Source organism: Botryllus schlosseri, chromosome 1 (genome assembly GCF_051294905.1).
Source record: "Botryllus schlosseri isolate E-star chromosome 1, Bs_hap1, whole genome shotgun sequence".
Lineage (NCBI taxonomy): Eukaryota > Metazoa > Chordata > Ascidiacea > Stolidobranchia > Styelidae > Botryllus > Botryllus schlosseri.
Genome location: NC_137236.1, coordinates 14,403,689 through 14,422,316, shown reverse-complemented (window position 1 = coordinate 14,422,316; position 18,628 = coordinate 14,403,689). Strand labels below are relative to the sequence as shown.

The following is an 18,628-nucleotide window of genomic DNA, read 5'->3' as shown; positions in this document are numbered from 1 at the left end:
ATAATCGAACAATCCAACACAAACAGTAATATCGATATACCACACTTAATGACATACTGCTGCCATGAAGGGATGGTGTGAACCTCTGAAAGGTTCAGGTTCGTGTGAACGCGAATCTTTTTGAAAGGTTCTGTGTGAACCCGAACGTGAACCTGATGACGTCACGTGACGTCATATCGCTAATTCCAGCCATACGTTTCAGTGAAGTGATAGCCTATTTTGATGTACAGATTGTACACGATACCTAGCGACGACTCGGGCCACATAATGCCACAGGACGTTTTAAACGTCGTCAGAAATGTATCAATTGGGGCAATCAAATGATATAATAATCCCATTTAACCAATATCTTCCGTCGCTTTGCCAACAATTTCGAAGAGGACTAGCAAGGGAATATAAGCTTACGCCGTAACCGTCTAGGCCAGACTGGACAAGGCATTCGGCGTGTGAGTATTGCTACGTTTATATTGAGCAGACAGTTAAACGGGTTTCTACACTTGCTACCGATATTACCCCATTAACAAGTTGTGCAGCAGTAGCCAACATCCCAATCGCACGGATTTGGAGTTTATGATACAATAAACATGATTTTTTACATCAGACAGCGATATCAATTCCATTAATTGGTTGAATAAGCATTATTCGCTGACTACATATCCTACTTGTAGTGTATTTCGCTCTTGATGTTGTGTGATTGCGGGTCAAGCTCACATCAGAGAATCACTAAATATTAGCAAACGGAAAGCTGGATATTTCGAGCGAAATTTTGTAACAAAACAAGTAAAATCTTTGAGATTGTCAAGGTACGTGCTCGATTTAGTGTTGATTTTAATGCTGCCAGCGCTATGCACAGAGTGGCCCGCAGTTGTAATGCAATAAATTTCAACCAAAGATGTTATAGTGTAGTGAAATTTGTTTAATTTTAAAAAGGTTCACAGTGCAGAACCTACCTAGGTTCGTTTGTGCACGTGAACCCCACGTTCAGACACAGAACGCGAACGTGAACATCACGTTCACACCATCCCTACTGCCATGGTATATAATGCTGCATATTGACTTTGGAAATCTTACTGGGCTTCCAAGATTTCAACCATTCACAGTAAATGAACGCATCAACTTACCCGTCACAATCCCGACTAAACATTGTTATTATGAAATTTGTATAACGTATATATATTGATGTCAGAGCAACCAACATGTTCATATTGTACAATTTATTCCTCTCAAAGCTTTACGACTGACTCTCATCAGGCGCGAACGTCAGTAAATGCGGTTATATACCTTTCGCGATTATGGATACTTGACCTTATTACGTCGAGGGTGGTTAACCGCTGTTATTATAGGTCTTTACTTCTGATGTAACTCTGTCGAAAACTACCAGTGGAGGAAATTTGTTGCGGTACGTTATATACTTCTAATGACCACTATATATGGGATCGTTAAGTCTATATATATTGCAATGAAGGCTATATTATTGGCGTCCTCCAGACGAAAATTGAACGCTGCTTGCTATTCGTGTTATGACAATTGGACGGGCCCAGACCGGTAGACCTTGCCTACTCGTGTTACTTCACCCGATCCCTATAGCACAGTGGTTCCCAAACGGTGGGGAATTCCCCACTGGTGGGGAATTCAATGGTTTCTGGTGGGGAATAGACGCATTTGTTCAAAACTATATACAGAACAGTCTACTTATTCACGGAGACACATGCGCAATTACCGTTACCAGTTAACTGCTGTTGAATGTATGGATCGAAAATTCTATTGCGTGTGTTGTTCACAAAACCTCATTTTTAACGCTGGATGGCCAATAATGGCGTCACAAACGCATCCAGCACGACTTGTTTGACGTGAAATAACGCTTTCGCGAAATTTTTTAGCTTTACTCGTATCGGTTCACAGTACGTTTTATGTTGCAGTTATAGGCGATTGTCATGCGTACTGGTGGGGTTGTGTGTATTGTGTAGTCAAACCAGCAAATAGCTGCTCTGTGATGACAAAAGTGCTGGGTAGTGGGGAACAGAACCGTAACTGCCGCACCTCAAATCCCCCAATTGGGGGGACGCGAGCTCGAGGGGGCCCAAAATTATATCGTGAATACACATAAATTAAAGTATTTTTGTTAAAGTTATGCCCCTTTAAAAAAAATCGCGCTGTGTGCGCGATTCAATATTGCGGAATATCTGATTATTAGGTACCCTTTCCCACGAAAATACGTACAATTTATAGAAATGGAAACTTCGGCATCGGCTATAACTGCGCCATGACGCACCAAGGCATATGAAGTTATAGGATATGAAACATGCAACTCCGAGAAGTGTGCCAGAACGATCAGTAGCGAGAAGACCTTGGCCGAGAAGGCCGGCAAGGAATGCCCTTGTGGTGACCCAGAACTTCGATATATATACAATATACATATATGTTTAATTGGCTACATGGCTGGCGTCGAATGTCCCTGTCCTGGTGATCTGAACCCCACAGGACAAATGCCATCCCGCAGGAAAAAGTTATTTGCCAGTAAAGCAATACCAATGTGAAATCGTGTGTGCCCTTTAGCTTTGGCGATTTCCATATCTTTTGACATAGCAGATATAGGAGGTCACGAAATAGCATAATGTAACGAAATCAATATACCAACGGATCTGCCCGAAGATGTCCAATTCTTATTTAGGGGACCTACCTTTTCCAACACACCTCACTCTACCGGTAAATCTGATTACGTGAGCAGAGGGGATAAAAAATTGATAGTAAAATACATGCATTTCCCGATCATATTGGCCGATTCAAACACGAATTATAAAAAATTTTCGCGCTTCGCACGTTTAGTCGATATAAGGGCCACGCACTAAACATTAGACCCAAAGTAGCTGATAAATTGCTGGGAAATGCGTACAGGCTCAGCGGGGTTGAGGGGGTTCTGGGGGCCTAAGACCTACGTTTTTGGGCGGGACTGACAACGTGCTGTTACGGTCCTGGTGGGGAATGAAGGTTCGGAAAAAATCCGAAGTGGGGAATGAAGACAAAAAGGTTGGGAACCACTGCTATAGCACGATTAGAAAAATACCACCTGCTTATGACGGGTGAAGTCCTGCTGTGAGGATGAAGGTCGCTGCAGTTGGTTTCTAGCACATGGAAGCCGCATAAAAATTTGGACTCACCTGGTCATTACTACAGATCTGACTGCCTGGTGTGTGTGCGAGCAAAGTTCAGGAGAACGAGATGAAAACAACCCAGCTGCATATTTACCGGAACACTATTATGACTCGAATTATAACACCGCAACCGACGATTGGTTCCCCGATGATGGAAGTGCGAATGAATACGATTATGAAGAAACAACGTCATCTTACTATTACGCGCGATTTGATAAGGTGAAGTACCGGATGCTATTTTCTAGACATATTTTATTGCTCAATATTTCGTCTATTGAACTGCATAATCCAACACACGGTATGTGTACTCGGATCGCATTATAAATTGTATCCATTTGTTGCATCTCATCTAATATATATAGGGCACTTGGCTAGCAGTAGATATACCTCCTGGACTGGGCAAACTTGAGTTACCAAGTTAGTGGTTCTCAAACTGGGGGTGGGGGTGGGGGGTCGAGAAAGCATGTGAAGGGGGGCGCGAAGTACCCGGAGGAAAATGAATGCTGAGACTTCTTAGTCTCAACCAACGGCAATAATCCTAATTATATTGCGATTTATCTTATGGTCAGGTACGTTTGACCCATGCCAAATTCAGAGAATAGAAGGGATTTGACACCAAAATCGCCAAAATATGTATTTGCTATGTGCTACCGTTGCACATGATACATCTAACTGAAAGTTTTTTCGCGTAACGCATGATTTGCTTCCACCTCTCCAGGACTCCAGCCTCAGCGAAGTGAAACGAAGCTGCAAAATCGGTCGTTGCCGTTCCATGTTTGCATTCTATAATATTATCCTATAGTCGAGTATTCGAGTATCACTCATGATGACGTCACAAAAGTATGTATGAATGACGTGGAATGCTAAATTCGTACCTTTTATGCGATCCCCAAAGAATCCAATGCCTGTTCTACATCACGATTAGATCATATTTGGTATGTTTTCGAAGTAATCTATTTCACTACACCCTGTCTCAATGCTGCGGTTTGATCACGAATTCGCATATATCTCATTTCTCCCAACTTGTGTAGCTTTGCACTACATCAGTGGTTCTCAAACTTTTCTCTTCGTGGACGCCCGTTGAACAGTCACGGACCCGCGCAACCCGCCCGCCACACACACACACACACACACATGCACACACCCACACAGTTTTAATTCAAATTTAGCTCTCCGCCACCTGTCTTATTTCAAAGCGAATTCCGTAGCTGCCTTTCTTGAAATACACGGCCCTGTCTTGAAAATCTGTGCTGTCGATTTGATATGAACGAGTGCCGAAAATCCATTTCCACAAAGATAGGTGATGGCAAAGACACATAACGTTCCCGACTGCGCCTTTGACTATGATCGCAACATATATGACTTTCATGTAATACAATTTTTCAAGTCAATACAACGTCTTTGGTTGAAATTCATTGCATTTCAACTTCCGACCACTCTCCGCATGGCGCTGGCAGCATGGAAAGAAATTCAGCACGAAACGGGCATCGACCTTTGCCAATTTTAAAAATTATATGCTCGAAAGTTTGCTCGGAATATTCAGCTTTCTGTTTGTGAATCTTGAGCGACTCTGTGAGCTTTGCCCGCCACAACAGCAAGAACGATACACACTGCATGCAGGAATTAAGTGAATTGTGCTTAGTCATCCAATCAGTTATTTACATCAACGAAATTGATAAGAAGAATTCATCGATGTCTCATGTAAAAAATCATCAGGCGTGCGGAATCTATCTTTATTTGATATCCTTATTGCATCATAAAAACCAAATCCGTCCGATCGGGTTGTTGGTGTTGGCTACTGTATAACTTGTTTTTTGGATAATATGTGGCGCAAGTAAACCGGTGTTCAACTCTTAAAAACACATCTGTCCGGTCTAGCCGATTCCTCGTCGAAATTATTGGCAAAGCGATTTTTTGGAAATATATAGCATTTTATTGTTCCAGTTGATACATTATGTGACGTTGAAAATCCAGTATGTTCTAGGTATCATCTACAAGGTACATTGTACATTAATATATAGAAAGTTTTGAATTAGCAATATGACGTCACGTGACGTCATAGGTCCCCATCCGCGTTCACACGAACCAGGACATTTCATGGGTTCGCAAACTGATGATAGCATACAAGTCTTGAACTTGGGTAGCAGAATTGTGACGTAGTGTGGAGATTTCAGGATCTGCTTCAGAATTGCTTTACGTCACGATACCGAAAATGTTATGTATGTTTAAAAGTTGCCCATACTACTCGCTTAGATCGGTTTCATGTGAAATCCAAGAAAACAATAGTTAATTGAATTCGAAAGTACGATTTAGCGACTCCTTACAGTATAATAAGAGTACATATAAAAAAAAGAGATACCCAACTCTCAAAATCAAGTTGGTGGTTTTACCGAGACTTCATCATGCATAAACTGCAACTAAATAACGTGTAACATGTAGTATATATAAAAAGGACAGTAGCAAATTTCTCATTCAATTCGAGTTTCTATTTTTTCTGATGAGAAGTAAAAACTACGTTGGCGGGCCGAGTGAAATTTTTAGCTATATTCTCCTGTGTATTTTAATTTTGTTTCCAAATTTTATTGTTAATAAATGCTGCTCAGTAAATGTGTGGATATTAGGTGATGAGAAAGTGACGGTTAATTAAAAAAATATCTATTTGCCGTCATGATTCGAAACAATGTTAAACATGATACATTTTAACTATCTGTTGATGAGTGAATTCTGAAATATCAAAGTCTGACAATACACAGAGCAACAACTATAAGCTAGTGGTAAATCACGCGGAGCGCGAAAAAAATCGCCTCCCTCTGAAGCTTTCACGCCCCCAATTCGAGAACTACTGCACGGAAATGTATATGCAATGGTACAAAGCACATTTTCTTAGTCGCTGCCTTCCGAGCAGTGTGCAGCTTAAATAGCCTTGATGTTGAGCGAAGATTGTATATAAATAACAATAGTTAATTGAATTCCAAAGTACAATTTAGCGACTCCTGACAGTATAATAAAAGTACATATAAAAACATGAGATACCCAACTCTCAAAATCAAGTAGGTGGTTTTACCGAGACTTCATCATGCATAAACTGAAACTAAATAACGTGTAACATGTAATAAATATAAAAAGGACAGTAGAATATTTCTCATTCAATTCGAGTTTCTATTTTTTCTGATGAGTCTATGAGCCTACATTTTTTTACTGATGCATATTTACTTCATTCAACGCCTTATGATTCGTTCAGCCCTGCGATTGCGTTATCGACCTGAACGACGACGAATTCAACTGTTCGCCGGACGTCAGGTTCCAGAGCGTTATGAAATGCGACAACACGAACGTGTACATCGGTGGCAAGTGCAGAGAGCATGAAAACCGCGATAAAGATTTCTCCGATTTCTGCGACGGTGCCCGCTCGTGTGCCGGTGGCGAAGACGAGCCTAGGCAACAAGTAGGGTTCAAGTGTCCGTTACAAACGTTCTACAAAACACCAGAAGTAAACGGACAGCGATGCACGCTGCCACGTGAACTGATTGACCGATGGCGTCATGCTAATGATCCGACTTTGACTGTCTATTCCACTTGTCCCGATCAACGCGACATATGTTTTAAGCATAGCGGCGCGCTAGACATCGAGAAATGCTTCCAGTGCTTAGACGGGCTGATCATCAACGTCAACCAGGTATGTGACGGCATAGTGGACTGTCTGGATTTGAGCGACGAATGCCTGTGTCGTCACAAATATAATGAGACCGTCGCCTTTTGCGAGAGCCAACGCAACTGCAACAGTAATCAAATTTCTTGGGGTAACGGTACGGTTGGATACAGTTGCCTTGCCAAGTCCAAATTCACAGATATCAATGGCCTTGTTTTGAAAGACTGTCCGAAATGTATAAACACAACTTCTGAACGACAAAGCCTTTTTACGTGTTCTCCAAACGGATTGAACGACATCGAAGTGACTAAATGCGATAAACGTCCAAGATGTGGCATGTATTTGGATGATGAATGCGGGGCGGAATGTGAAGACACGCCGGAATTCTGTAGACATATTTTGCTTGGCACACATAACTGCATGCCCATCGACGAAGCAGCACGCGCGAAGATAGACGACGAATCCAACAAATTCTACATATGCGATGGTTTGGTGGATTGTATTAATGCCACAGACGAGGTCGGATGCGATAGGATAGCGTGCGGAAACGATTCCTATAACTCCACGTATGATAAGCTCGAGAGGCGAGTTCCTGATACATGCTTTCGACTTTACAACGCCACTGATAGTCACTGATATTGGTAGCTTACGGAGGGCTAAATTTAGTGTTGAGTTACGTAATAACGACGTTGCTTTAGTTATACTCAATTACAAGTAGAAGTTGCGATTTTCAAGACATCTCATAACCTCTTTAAATGGAAGGGTCGGAAAAGTACTCTAGATCTGTAGTTCTCAACCATTCAAAAAAGATTTGGCGGACCGGCGGGCCTTCAAAAATTGAAATCAGCCCAAAATGTAAAGCAGGGGTCTCAAACTCAAATGCGCTCGCGGGCCAATTTCCTAGGTTTTGATGACGCCTCCGGCCGGGTATTATATGTATTTCCAAGTAAGCCTTATTGGACAGGACCTTGCAGACTGGCAGTCCATACACATGGTGAAAAATGTGATTTACTTTTGTAATAGGTACGCTTGCCACGAAAACGTAACATTTTTAAATATTTGAAAATTCATATTGTTGTATTTGGCATAATTTGTCGCAATATTTATTTATAGATACCATGCGAGAGGACAAACGCATCATGACATCGTATAAAAGCTGTCACGTTATGATTTTGCATCTGGCGGACATATGGCATGCCACAACTATAGGTCGAATATTTTAGAATGTAACAAAGATTGATATGAGATAGATATCAGAGCATTTGAGCATTGTAGCCTAATCCGGGTATCGGACATACTTGTAAGTATGAGTTATTGCTCATGTCATTGCCGAAGTCAAATTAAATCAGAGTTCGAATGTTGAAACAAATCAATAACAACTTGAATATAATAATGGTGCCCTTGTAGTATAAATGTCCAATCGCCGAAGAATCCATTGTTGTTGCATCTGTGGGGCGTAGGCCTATAGCCCTATACTCACCTTTAACTGACGATAATATGATGGATAAAGAGATCCAAGATGAGTCATCTCCAAGTTGTCGCTCGCATTTCGTTTTTCGTCATCGGAGACGGCATGAACTTCAAGTAAAATCGAACATGTTAATTAACGGACATGATGTTACCTCACGATACTATCAATTAAGAAACTGGCGAAGGTCTGAATCAGTTTGAAACTTGATGATTTATTTGTTTTATCAACAAGTTGCATTTTGAAATTGATGTATAAAATTCTAAAATATCTGGCATATCGGCTGTTGAGAACCACTACCCTAGTAAGTACTTGCAAAGAGTACATTTGATTGTACGGTGTATACAACTTACATATACATTCACCAGTTAAGCAGAACTTCAAAATTACAAAATGTATCTGCCCGTTGAACGCAAAATTACCAACTACACGGCAAATAGGTACAATATTCGAAAATATTTTCATTTACTGTGATACAGGAACTATTTGATGGGATTCGTTTGACAATTATCTGGCGATCGTGCTGCAAACTCATGCCAAAGCTTTCTACTGTTCAAAATCCTATTAGTAAGTGGTTTTACCTGAAAACTGTTCAGGTAGAAATGGAAGTATAGTTTAAACACATTACCACCTGAGCAAGTTGTGCAAGTAGTACAATCCTTCTGTAGTACGCTGGAAAAGTATACGTACTCCGTTACTAACCAAATCAGCAATCAACTCACATTTTTGTCGCCTTCAGAAAAAGTCAGCGGTTGCCCACACGCTTACTATTGAAAGGCGCTATACTTCAACGTGGATGTAACACTTTATCTGTAGGTGTAATATGGTGCTAAACTGCGATAACGACGCTGACGAAGTCGATTGTCCCGACAGGCGTTACTGCTACGACCGTAAGCCGCCCAGGTTGCCTCCGGAGAAATTCGGAGACGGAATGTTGGATTGCGAATTCGGCAAGGACGAGTGTGATTACAGCGTGGACAGTTTCTCCGGCGGTGAGTGCAGGACGTAACAAATTGATCACGAATGGGATGAGAAACCAAGTTATTCTATAATCTACTTTTTCAGACTACTCAAGTAGGTTTTTAAGTAACCTATGAAACTCTCAGTAGTGTTTTATAGATGTCTAAATCAGTGGTTCTCAAACTAGAGGGGCGTGCAAGCATTTCAAGACGGGCGCAAAGCTGCAGTCAATTGAAATTTGTTTCGCGCTGTGCGCGATTCAACTCCAATTCATAGTTATTGCTACAGCTACAGCTGCAGCTACAGCTACGGCTGTCCAAAATTTGAAAAATCTCAAAAATGATGGGTATCTATGTCTCATTCTATAGATTATTGATAAAAAAACAGCAATGAGCCTGGAATAAGCTCACAGGAATGCGTTAAGATTTGTCGCAAGGCGTTTGAAAGTAGCTACCAACAAGTGGGCTTGCCAGCGCCCATAGAACGGCAACAAGACTAGTAATCACGAAATAACGACTCTCGATTGGTAATCGTCTATGCTTCAATGACCACGACAGTGGTGGCTTGCTGATTAGCTGTTAAGGAGTCTGCTTCTGCTAACGGCGGTGATTGTAGTTTGGTTGGCAGATAATTATTTAGGATTAATTCAGGGCATTTGTTTGTTTGTTTTGCGGTATTCATGGTGTTTGTCGACTACTATGGTCATTTACACCAGGCCGATATTCTTCTTATTTTCCGTAACTGCCGACTTATAGCACGGCCCACCTCTAGGCTTTTGTAAGACACCGCTGGCGCGGATGAGGTGGCGAGGAGGAGCCTAGGTAAACCCCCAACACTTAGGTATCGGAATTCGGAAGTCGGTCGGACTCGAACCCGCACCCATTGGTGTTGCAGCCGCGGATTATACCACTGCGCTATCTCGCCACACAATTCAGGGCATGTTGAGTTACTAAATACGTGATGATGAACAAACAAAAGCTGCTTCACATAAACTTGAAGCATGATTAGCTTATTGTGAAGGAACCGCAGTAGCCCACATGTCTGTTTTGACCGGTTGGCGGTGAACTCGGCACTTGGTCAACTCGGCTCTTGGTGAATTCGGCGCTTGGTGAACTCGGCCCTCGGTGAATTCGGCCCTTCGGGAAATTTTGTAATAAAGTGTAATAACAGCTATTAATATGAAATATTAAACTAATAACGGCGTGATTAGAGATCACGGATTGCGTAGCCGCGGGAAATAACGCAACGCTCATGTATCGGCCACGCGCGGTCTGCTTGGCATTGGTAATTTGATGGCGTGTGTGACGGGCGTGTGAGTTTTGAGAAGATGGATCTTGGCGTTGTATGCGAGTAATGTGAGATCGGAGCTTTGGAAGATCAAGCGGCGCTTCTTCGTTTTACCATCACGACAGTGTTCCTCATCCACAAATGTTTTCCATGATCAGGTCAAAACAAATTATTTATTGCCTTTGGAGATACGGAAATCAAGGTTGGGGAGGGGTATATTAGGGTTTGGGAGGGGGGTATTAGGGGGGAATGTGGGTTATGGTATCCCGAGATTAGGGGAGAGGTACTAGGGTTGAAGGAGGGGGATATTAGGGTTGGGGAGGGGGTATTAGGGATTGAGATGGGTTAGGATTAAAGTTACGGTTAGGGTGTCCCAAGATTAAGGGAGGGGTATAAGGGTTGAGGGAGGGGGATATCAGGATTGGAGGTGGGTTAGGGTCAAAGATGGAGTTAGGGTATGGGTATCCAAAGATTATAGTTTGGAGAGGGTCTATTAAAGTTGGATGTGAGGATATTAGGTTTAGGGTGAGTTAGGGTATGCCTATAATAGGGTTGAAGGATCCCAAGATTACGAGATCTACCAATCTACGAGATCTCCTAATTGAGAATGTTCATTCATAGTAAATGCATTTCTAATGCGAAAATGTTCAAGTGCCAATTCTTCCAAAGGCGAATTCACCAAGTGATGAGGGTATCGTTATTTTCCGCGGTTACGCGATCTGTGATCTAATCACGCTGTGACAGCGTAATCTACGCATGCCCTGACCCCCGTACAACATCGACAAATCACTCGATAATAATATTACTAGTTTATCAATTCATATTAATAGTTGTTATTACACTTGAATACAAAATTTCCCGAGGGCCGAGTTCACCAAGTTCCGAGTTCACTGGTAATCGAAAGCACAGAACGCGCTGAGAAATATTGCAAAGGCTCTTATGCAAGCGGCGAACGAATTTCTTGTGTCAGAAGGTATCGTAGACCCTGGATGCATCATCATTGAATACAAATATAAAGCTTAACAATGACACTACTTCGTCTGATCTTATTAGGCTCCTGTCGTGCTATATAACTGAAGTCTTGAATGCTCTAAAGCAGAGGTCTCAAACACGCGGCCCGCCAGAGCATTTTGTGCGGCCCGCGACGACATTTTTAGATTTTTATTATTTTGACAATATATAAGTGTCACATATATATATTTTCAGGTTATAAAGCGAAAATTCCCTCTTAAATTGCTCCGAAAGCCTGAAAGTATTCATCAAATTTCACTATCAAATCAGATGCAAACGCTACCATGCAGTGGAAGATTCACTATTTCGTCACATTTCCAATTCATGATGACAAAACCTGACCCTTAGACGATTCGTGACTGAAATTTGTGAGTTGTACTCGGACGCGAGCTTTCTTAGAATTACTCAGACTCGGGCTAACTCGATGGCAAAATGAAAATGACTCGAGTGGACTCGGAGTGATTCGGAATGCCGTCATATGCTTATCAGAAGTATACCCGAATCCTGGATTGGAATTACAATGCTCAACCTAAAAATGTTTTGATATCAGATCACTCTGTTTTATCAATCTGTTAAATTCAAAATATTCATAGTAGCTGCAAAATTATAATCCGATAGCTTTTATGATGGCATCAGACATTTGTCCACCCATATGGTGTCTATATTTTATAATTAATGTATATCAAGTACAACAACAATTCTATTCAAATAGGTATAAATGTGATGATTCTTTTCGTGCCAGGTGTAAATTGATACAAGAGTAAATCACATTCTGACGATGTGTGATTGCTGCCAGTCTGCTGGATTGGCTCACTTTCAATGGGACAATTCATTCCCACCAAATAAGGCCTACTTGGAAAGACATAGAATACCCCTATAAATTCTCCGGCCCGCGGCGCCGTCAAAACTGGAAAAATGGCCCGCGAGCACATTTGAGTTTGAGACCTCTGCTCTAAAGATTGACTGAATCAGCCGTTTATGCTGCGGACTTATTGAACTCGTACAGCAAAATATATTCACTCGTAAGTGCTGTCAAAGTCGTCAATGATGCCATAGTAAGAGGTGTAAAGGTAAGCATAGACTATGCTGGTATGAACAGCAAACAGATAGTTTGCTGGTATATCTCAGCATGTCCTGAATGAATCTTGAATCATTACCGGCTGGAACACTACAAATGCTGGAATCAAGCCAGACATAGATACTGAACGAGCTTAAAATGCATTGAAGCAGTGCGATAGTTACAGTTCTTCGGGGTTCCATTATATAAGCTATCTGGTCGGCCCATATAACATCTGAGCAGATAAGATTTTGTGCGGCATCCATCTCACGCATGGTGTGCTGTACCAGTTTGCGATTACTAATATACTTTACTTACGCCCAGAAAAGTAGGAGCACTGACGTAATTGCAACCATAACTAGGTATTTCTCGGATATATATTTAAATCTAAAACTGCACAATCATTCGCCGTTTCACCTCTGTCATGCCTGCGATTCTCTAAGGCTAAGCTATACAAGCAAACTGTTTTTTTAATGTTCATACCATCTTTGTGCGGCATTATTGACGACTTTGACAGTGCTCACTTACGAGTGAATTCAGTTTGCTGTAGGTCCCCAGCATAAACGGCTGATTCAGCCAATTCTTAGGGCATTCTAGACTTTAATTATATGCCACGACTGGAACCTAATAAGATCAGACAATGTAGTGTCATTGCTAAGCTTTATATTTGTATTCAATAATGATGCATCCCTACTGAAACAAGACATTCGTTCGCCACTTGCATAAGCGCCTTTGCAATAATTCTGCGCGTGTTCTGTGCTTTCCCTCAGTCAAAACAGACATGCAGGCCACGACGGTTTCTTTCACAACCCTAATGTATAGTCCTAATTTCATATTAGATAATTCTCTCATCAACAGTCACAATTAGATCAAGTTTTTGCAACTTTCGCAACTTTTTTACAGCTTCCGGAAGCTACCTAAATACTCACAATTTATGTAGTATGATGTTATGTGTTTGAAGGGATTTTATGTTGCAACTTTTGCATTTTTGTCGTGCTTCTTTTTACAGCAACTTGACAATATCGCGCAAAATTAAATGAGCGATTTCAAAAACATGCTATAAGACTATTTCCAGTATGGTTCTCTATTTGCAGTGACGTGCGGTGAGGTTCATGGCTGGTGAGGCACGCCCCCCCCCCAACATACAAGCACACACACAAACACGTACGCACGCAACAATAGCAGCGCGCATAGTGAGCATTTTCTGTGCACACTAATAGCCGTTGCAATTCCATATTTTACAATATATGTAGGACTGGTCGCTATTTGTGCTAAATGGGCAAGTTTAGACAGATAGTAATTACTATCTCTTCAAGTACCGGTATAAATTATTCGAGGCACATGAAAATAGCATCCTCAATTACAAATTTTTTCAGTAAAAAAACATAAATAGCTGGTTCGTGGTACAGAACTTGAATATAGCTTTCAATACAACATCCATTGTAGCAGTATATTTATTAAACTCGAAGACTTTTCGGGTGCCTCTTTTCAAGAGTTATCGGCACACTGAAGGGATTTAACAGATTTAAAAGCAAAACCAAAAAGGCAAAGTATGACGCAACAATCAAAATTACAGACCATGAAATTCGCATTGTATCAATGGCAACAATAACAAACTACGAAGTATACGGACATACGGTACTATAGTAGCAGCACAATTTGTAAATAAACAATTACACGCACGGAACAACACGCACTAATGAGAAATTTGTAGGTTATAGAGGAAATCTTTCTGTCTGCATAAAATAGGTTTGCTCAACTGAATAATAGTAGACTCCAACACTTTTAAATGAAACACAGACCTACCACGCGCAATGACAGTGAACATATTGTCATCATAGTGCTGTGCACAGGCAAGGTTTTCGCTCAGATGCTGACCGATTGACGAAGCATATGCTTGGTAATCATCATAGCAGTCTGTTTTTGCAGCCAATTTGCACTGACGTGCGAGCTCCGTGCGATCATTTGCGCATGTTTTTGACCGAATCAATTTTGGGATATGCTGCTTAATACGCTCAAACAATCTTTGAGATATACGTCCTACATACCTACTATCACAGTGGCACTTGTATTGGTATACAACATTACTTGCATCAAAGGCAGGAAGTACATCTTTTCGAGAGTTGGGTAACAAGGGTTTCGTCGTGTACACTACATGCGTGTTAACGCTGTAATAGCAACGGTGAACAGCCGATTTAATAAGCTTTTCAAATCGGCTAGACACGTTACTAGGGCCATTTAAAGTCATTAAAGTCATATTTTTTTTATATGCATAAGTAAGTCGTGCAATCAATTTTAACGTAAAAACCGCATCCCTATGGGGTATATTAAGAAAGTTATAAAGTCATATAAAGTCATATTTTCCTGGTTAGGTCATATTTGAGTTATAAAGTCATATTGATGTATACTTTAAATCATAAGTGCCAATTTAAGCTGTGAAGCCATTAAGCACTAAGTAAGTAAGGCAAACTATAAGGTTAGCCTACATAACATTACAGCCACAGACCTATGAGGTCACACATTGCGTTATGTGGTCAGATATTGCATCATGTTGCTACAAAATTCATTTTACTTCTGTGCACTGAAGTGGGACGTCATTTGAAGTTCAGTCAGTGGGCAGGCAAGCTAAAAAGCTCAGTCTTGGTCTACTTAATACTTATGTAGAAATACATTACAACTAGTAGCAAACTGAAGAATTTAACAAGTTCCATTCAAGTTTATTCATAAGAGACTTAGACACAGAAAGAATATCTGGTTCAGCATGCCAAAAGATAGAGAATCTAATGTAACGAAAGTCAAAGCTATTGTAAATGAATTTTAGGGACTTCAAAATCTCCCCTACAGAGAAAGTGTCCTGTCAGGTATGCAGTTGCATTGTGAAGCATGAGAAACGTTTTTTTGTTGAACAGCATCTTGCAACACTCAAGCATAAGAAATGGATTGAAGCAAGAACGATCCGCTCCTCAGCTCTGCAACAAGCATTCTCTGCAACTGTTATGTTGTGTATGTTTTACTTGTCAGTTCCATGAGTTGGTTACATGTAAAAATACACGATTTTAACATAAAGTCATATAAAGTCATATTTTCCAAAAAATAAAGTCATATAATTGATTTTTTAAGGTCATATAATAATGGCCCTACACGTTACCTAGCCAATGTAGGTGTAAAAATGCCGGGCATTTTTCTGGGCCATACTTTGGAGCTGTATCCGACTTTTTCAATACCCTAGAGATGGAGCATTTTAATATGTGGTCCGGATACCATTTTTGGAGAGAATCAAGTGGATATCATCCAATTCGCGTGACAGTTTTTCCGGTGAGCAGAGGCGCAAGGCGCGATTAACGAGAGATGAAATGAGGTTTAATTTACGCCGCTTCGGGCAGAATGAATCCTAACGAATATAATGACCAGTGAAAGTAGGTTTTCTGTACACCGACGTTAAAAACGTTTGTCCTGATCTCTCTACTAAGACGTCTAAAAAGGGAAGGGCAGCATCAGTTTCCTTTTCCACGGTAAATTGTAGAGATGGATGGAGACAATTCAATTTTTCGAAGAAATTATTACACTCTCGCTCATTTTTAAAGGCAACAAAGGTGTAAAAAAACACTAGATTTGCCGAATTTCGATGGAAAATGTACTAGGCCAAGTTAAAATACACTAGGAGTGGCACCACTGACCAAACAACGACAACGCAGGCTATGTAAGCATAGCTATCACATACCACAAATAGGGGTTATATGCAGTCGAACACAGAATAAAGGACACAAACAACGACAATGTAGCTTATGCAAGGAGCTATCACATACCACAATTTAACGTAGCTATGGATGGAAAATATATAACAGCTACATGAGTAAAGCAATGTATTGGCTCCGCATTGCGTATTTGCCGTCGCTACTATATAATTCCTAGTTACAAGACTGTTGGATTCCGGAACCGATAGCGCGTTTCACTGCGCTTCGATTGTCCAATTGTTAGCGAATAGTGCATGAGGCAGATTCGTTTGTGCCTCACCTGGCCATTGTTTCTTTACGATGGCATTGTCTGTAATAAAGCCGAATGTCATCTTCATTGGCGATTTTGAGGGGGTTCTGGTGGTCTGACACTGTTAATATTTGGATTTTCGGAATCAGTGTGAAGATAGCCTATGATTGATACCAGTTGGTATTAATACCGAGCTATTTATGATGAATTGCATAGTCGTAGGTGAGGCACGACCCGCCCGTGCCTCACCTGTGCCTCACCTTACGTTTGGCGCTGTGTTTTTGAATAATAATTATGCAGATTTGATGATGTTGGGTGATAAAAATGGTCAAATTTAGTTATTTAAGAACATCGATGTAAAACATCAATAAATCATCGACTCATCGAGCGTTTTCACGATTTTCACTTACTCACCCAGACGACAGGTGAGGCACTGCCTGACCTGCCTCATTGGACCGCACGTCACTGTCTATTTGATTGATTAGTTGTATCCCAATAATATCTATCTATGACGCAATGGCGTGCAATCTAGAAGTTCAACAACCCCAGCCAAGCACCAAAGTTCCTGAACTATATGTATGTAAAATTTACATTGTAAATAGATCGCTTGATTGGTTCACAGTCGTTTAAATTTGAGCTCCTTCCCCATTTGGTGGACGCCAGTCGAGACCGCCGAAAATTCGATTATCACTGAGTCACCTTTTCAGGCTATTCATTTTGTTAAAATCGCTAATACTGAGTTTTGTTGCAATCCGTTGGGGCAAGTTCGATGACCTTTGCGTCATTTTCTTGCCGTCTCGCCAGGCCCAGGAAATGGGGAAGTGCCAAACTTAACTGCTCTGCAGCTGATAGCGAAATGCTTTCATGTAGGTTTCAAACCTAACGAACATAAAATGTATGTATGGTCGATTGCATAGCGAAGAAAGAAACGGAGCAAGCAGACACCATGCAAATCTTAAACTGTTAGGTAATACAACGAAACCTTATGAGTACCTCATACCCTGATGATTTAAAATAATTATAAATGCAACTTTTGTTAAAATTAAGCGCAACTTTCTCGCGATTTAGTGCAACAAACACTTGCCTAGTCATGACCGTCCGTGCCATCAAACTACCCATTGGGATTGCTAACATTCCGGTTACATTTTGTGATATGACGATGAGAGCGGCGCGAAAATTTTCACTATCATAAAGGGGTCGTGTCTAAAAAATCACTGTCTGCTTCACAAATGCCAAATCCGAAAATCAAAAATCCTAATTGCTCAGAAAGCAGTAAAGTAAAATTAGGAGTAGGGTGAAAACATAACCACTTGAGTACGAAGTTCGAGTAGGCAAAACAAACTTGAAAACTCCGAAAAGGTAGTATAGTAGTAATTAGTTACAGACCACATCTGATAATAATTCCAGGTCATTTTCCTTATTACATACTTTGAATTATCATGAAGAGATGTCAGCTCTTTTCTGAAATGCTTGATATTTACATTTGTACCATGTTTATTAAACAGGTCAAAACATGATGAAGAATTCATTCTTCCTCGTCGGCACATGGGTGTTAGCGTTGATGGCGATTCTGGGCAATACGATTGTGATACGTGCATGCTCAATAGAACTGCGCATCGATCACCGGCGCGGCACGATAACAACAAACCGGCCGAGGGTCGGTATTTGCAACAAAATCCTGGTTCTAAATCTGGCGATAGCCGATTTCCTCATGGGAATTTATCTTTTGACACTGGGAATCAAAGCTATCGAAGTGAGTACAACTGAGAAGCACTTAGTTGCTGATTTTACGTATCAATCACATCTTTATACCCATCGAAGTTTATCTCAACTCACTCGTGCTCGTACACTGATCAACAGCCCATTTTCTTCTGAAACGGATGAGGCCAATGTTGACTAATTTGGGGGTTGCTGTGCCGAATATCATCCTAAAATCTGTTGATTAGCTCCGCGTTTTGAGATATAGCAGCATGGCAAAATGTGCCGTACTTGCTGAACATCCACATTGACCATGACCATAGTATATTATAGAAATGGAGCATATACAGTAGTTCTCAAAA

At 40.9% G+C, this 18,628-nt stretch overlaps 2 protein-coding genes across 2 annotated transcripts in view; both read left to right on the top strand.

Annotated features, from left to right (window-relative positions):
* Window positions 1–18,628, top strand: part of LOC145442928 (uncharacterized) — a 188,668-nt gene that overhangs the window by 6,397 nt on the left and 163,643 nt on the right. Inside the window, exon 2 of the mRNA XM_080320980.1 lies at window positions 3,175–3,371. Within this exon, the coding sequence (XP_080177106.1) occupies window positions 3,175–3,371 (197 nt within the window). The remainder of the gene's footprint in view (window positions 1–3,174; window positions 3,372–18,628) is intronic.
* Window positions 8,321–18,468, top strand: LOC145437763 (uncharacterized). The gene is made up of 3 exons (XM_080315059.1): window positions 8,321–8,385; window positions 9,086–9,261; window positions 18,074–18,468. The coding sequence occupies exons 1-3, from the start codon at window positions 8,321–8,323 to the stop codon at window positions 18,466–18,468; spliced, it is 636 nt and encodes a 211-aa protein (XP_080171185.1).

Coding starts and splice junctions, on each gene's coding strand:
- LOC145437763 (XM_080315059.1), top strand. CDS start 8,321: ATGAGTCATCTCCAAGTTGTCGCTCGCATTTCGTTTTTCGTCATCGGA. Junction 8,386..9,085: donor GGAGACGGCATGAACTTCAA/GTAAAATCGAAC, acceptor CTTTATCTGTAG/GTGTAATATGGTGCTAAACT. Junction 9,262..18,073: donor CGTGGACAGTTTCTCCGGCG/GTGAGTGCAGGA, acceptor TTTATTAAACAG/GTCAAAACATGATGAAGAAT.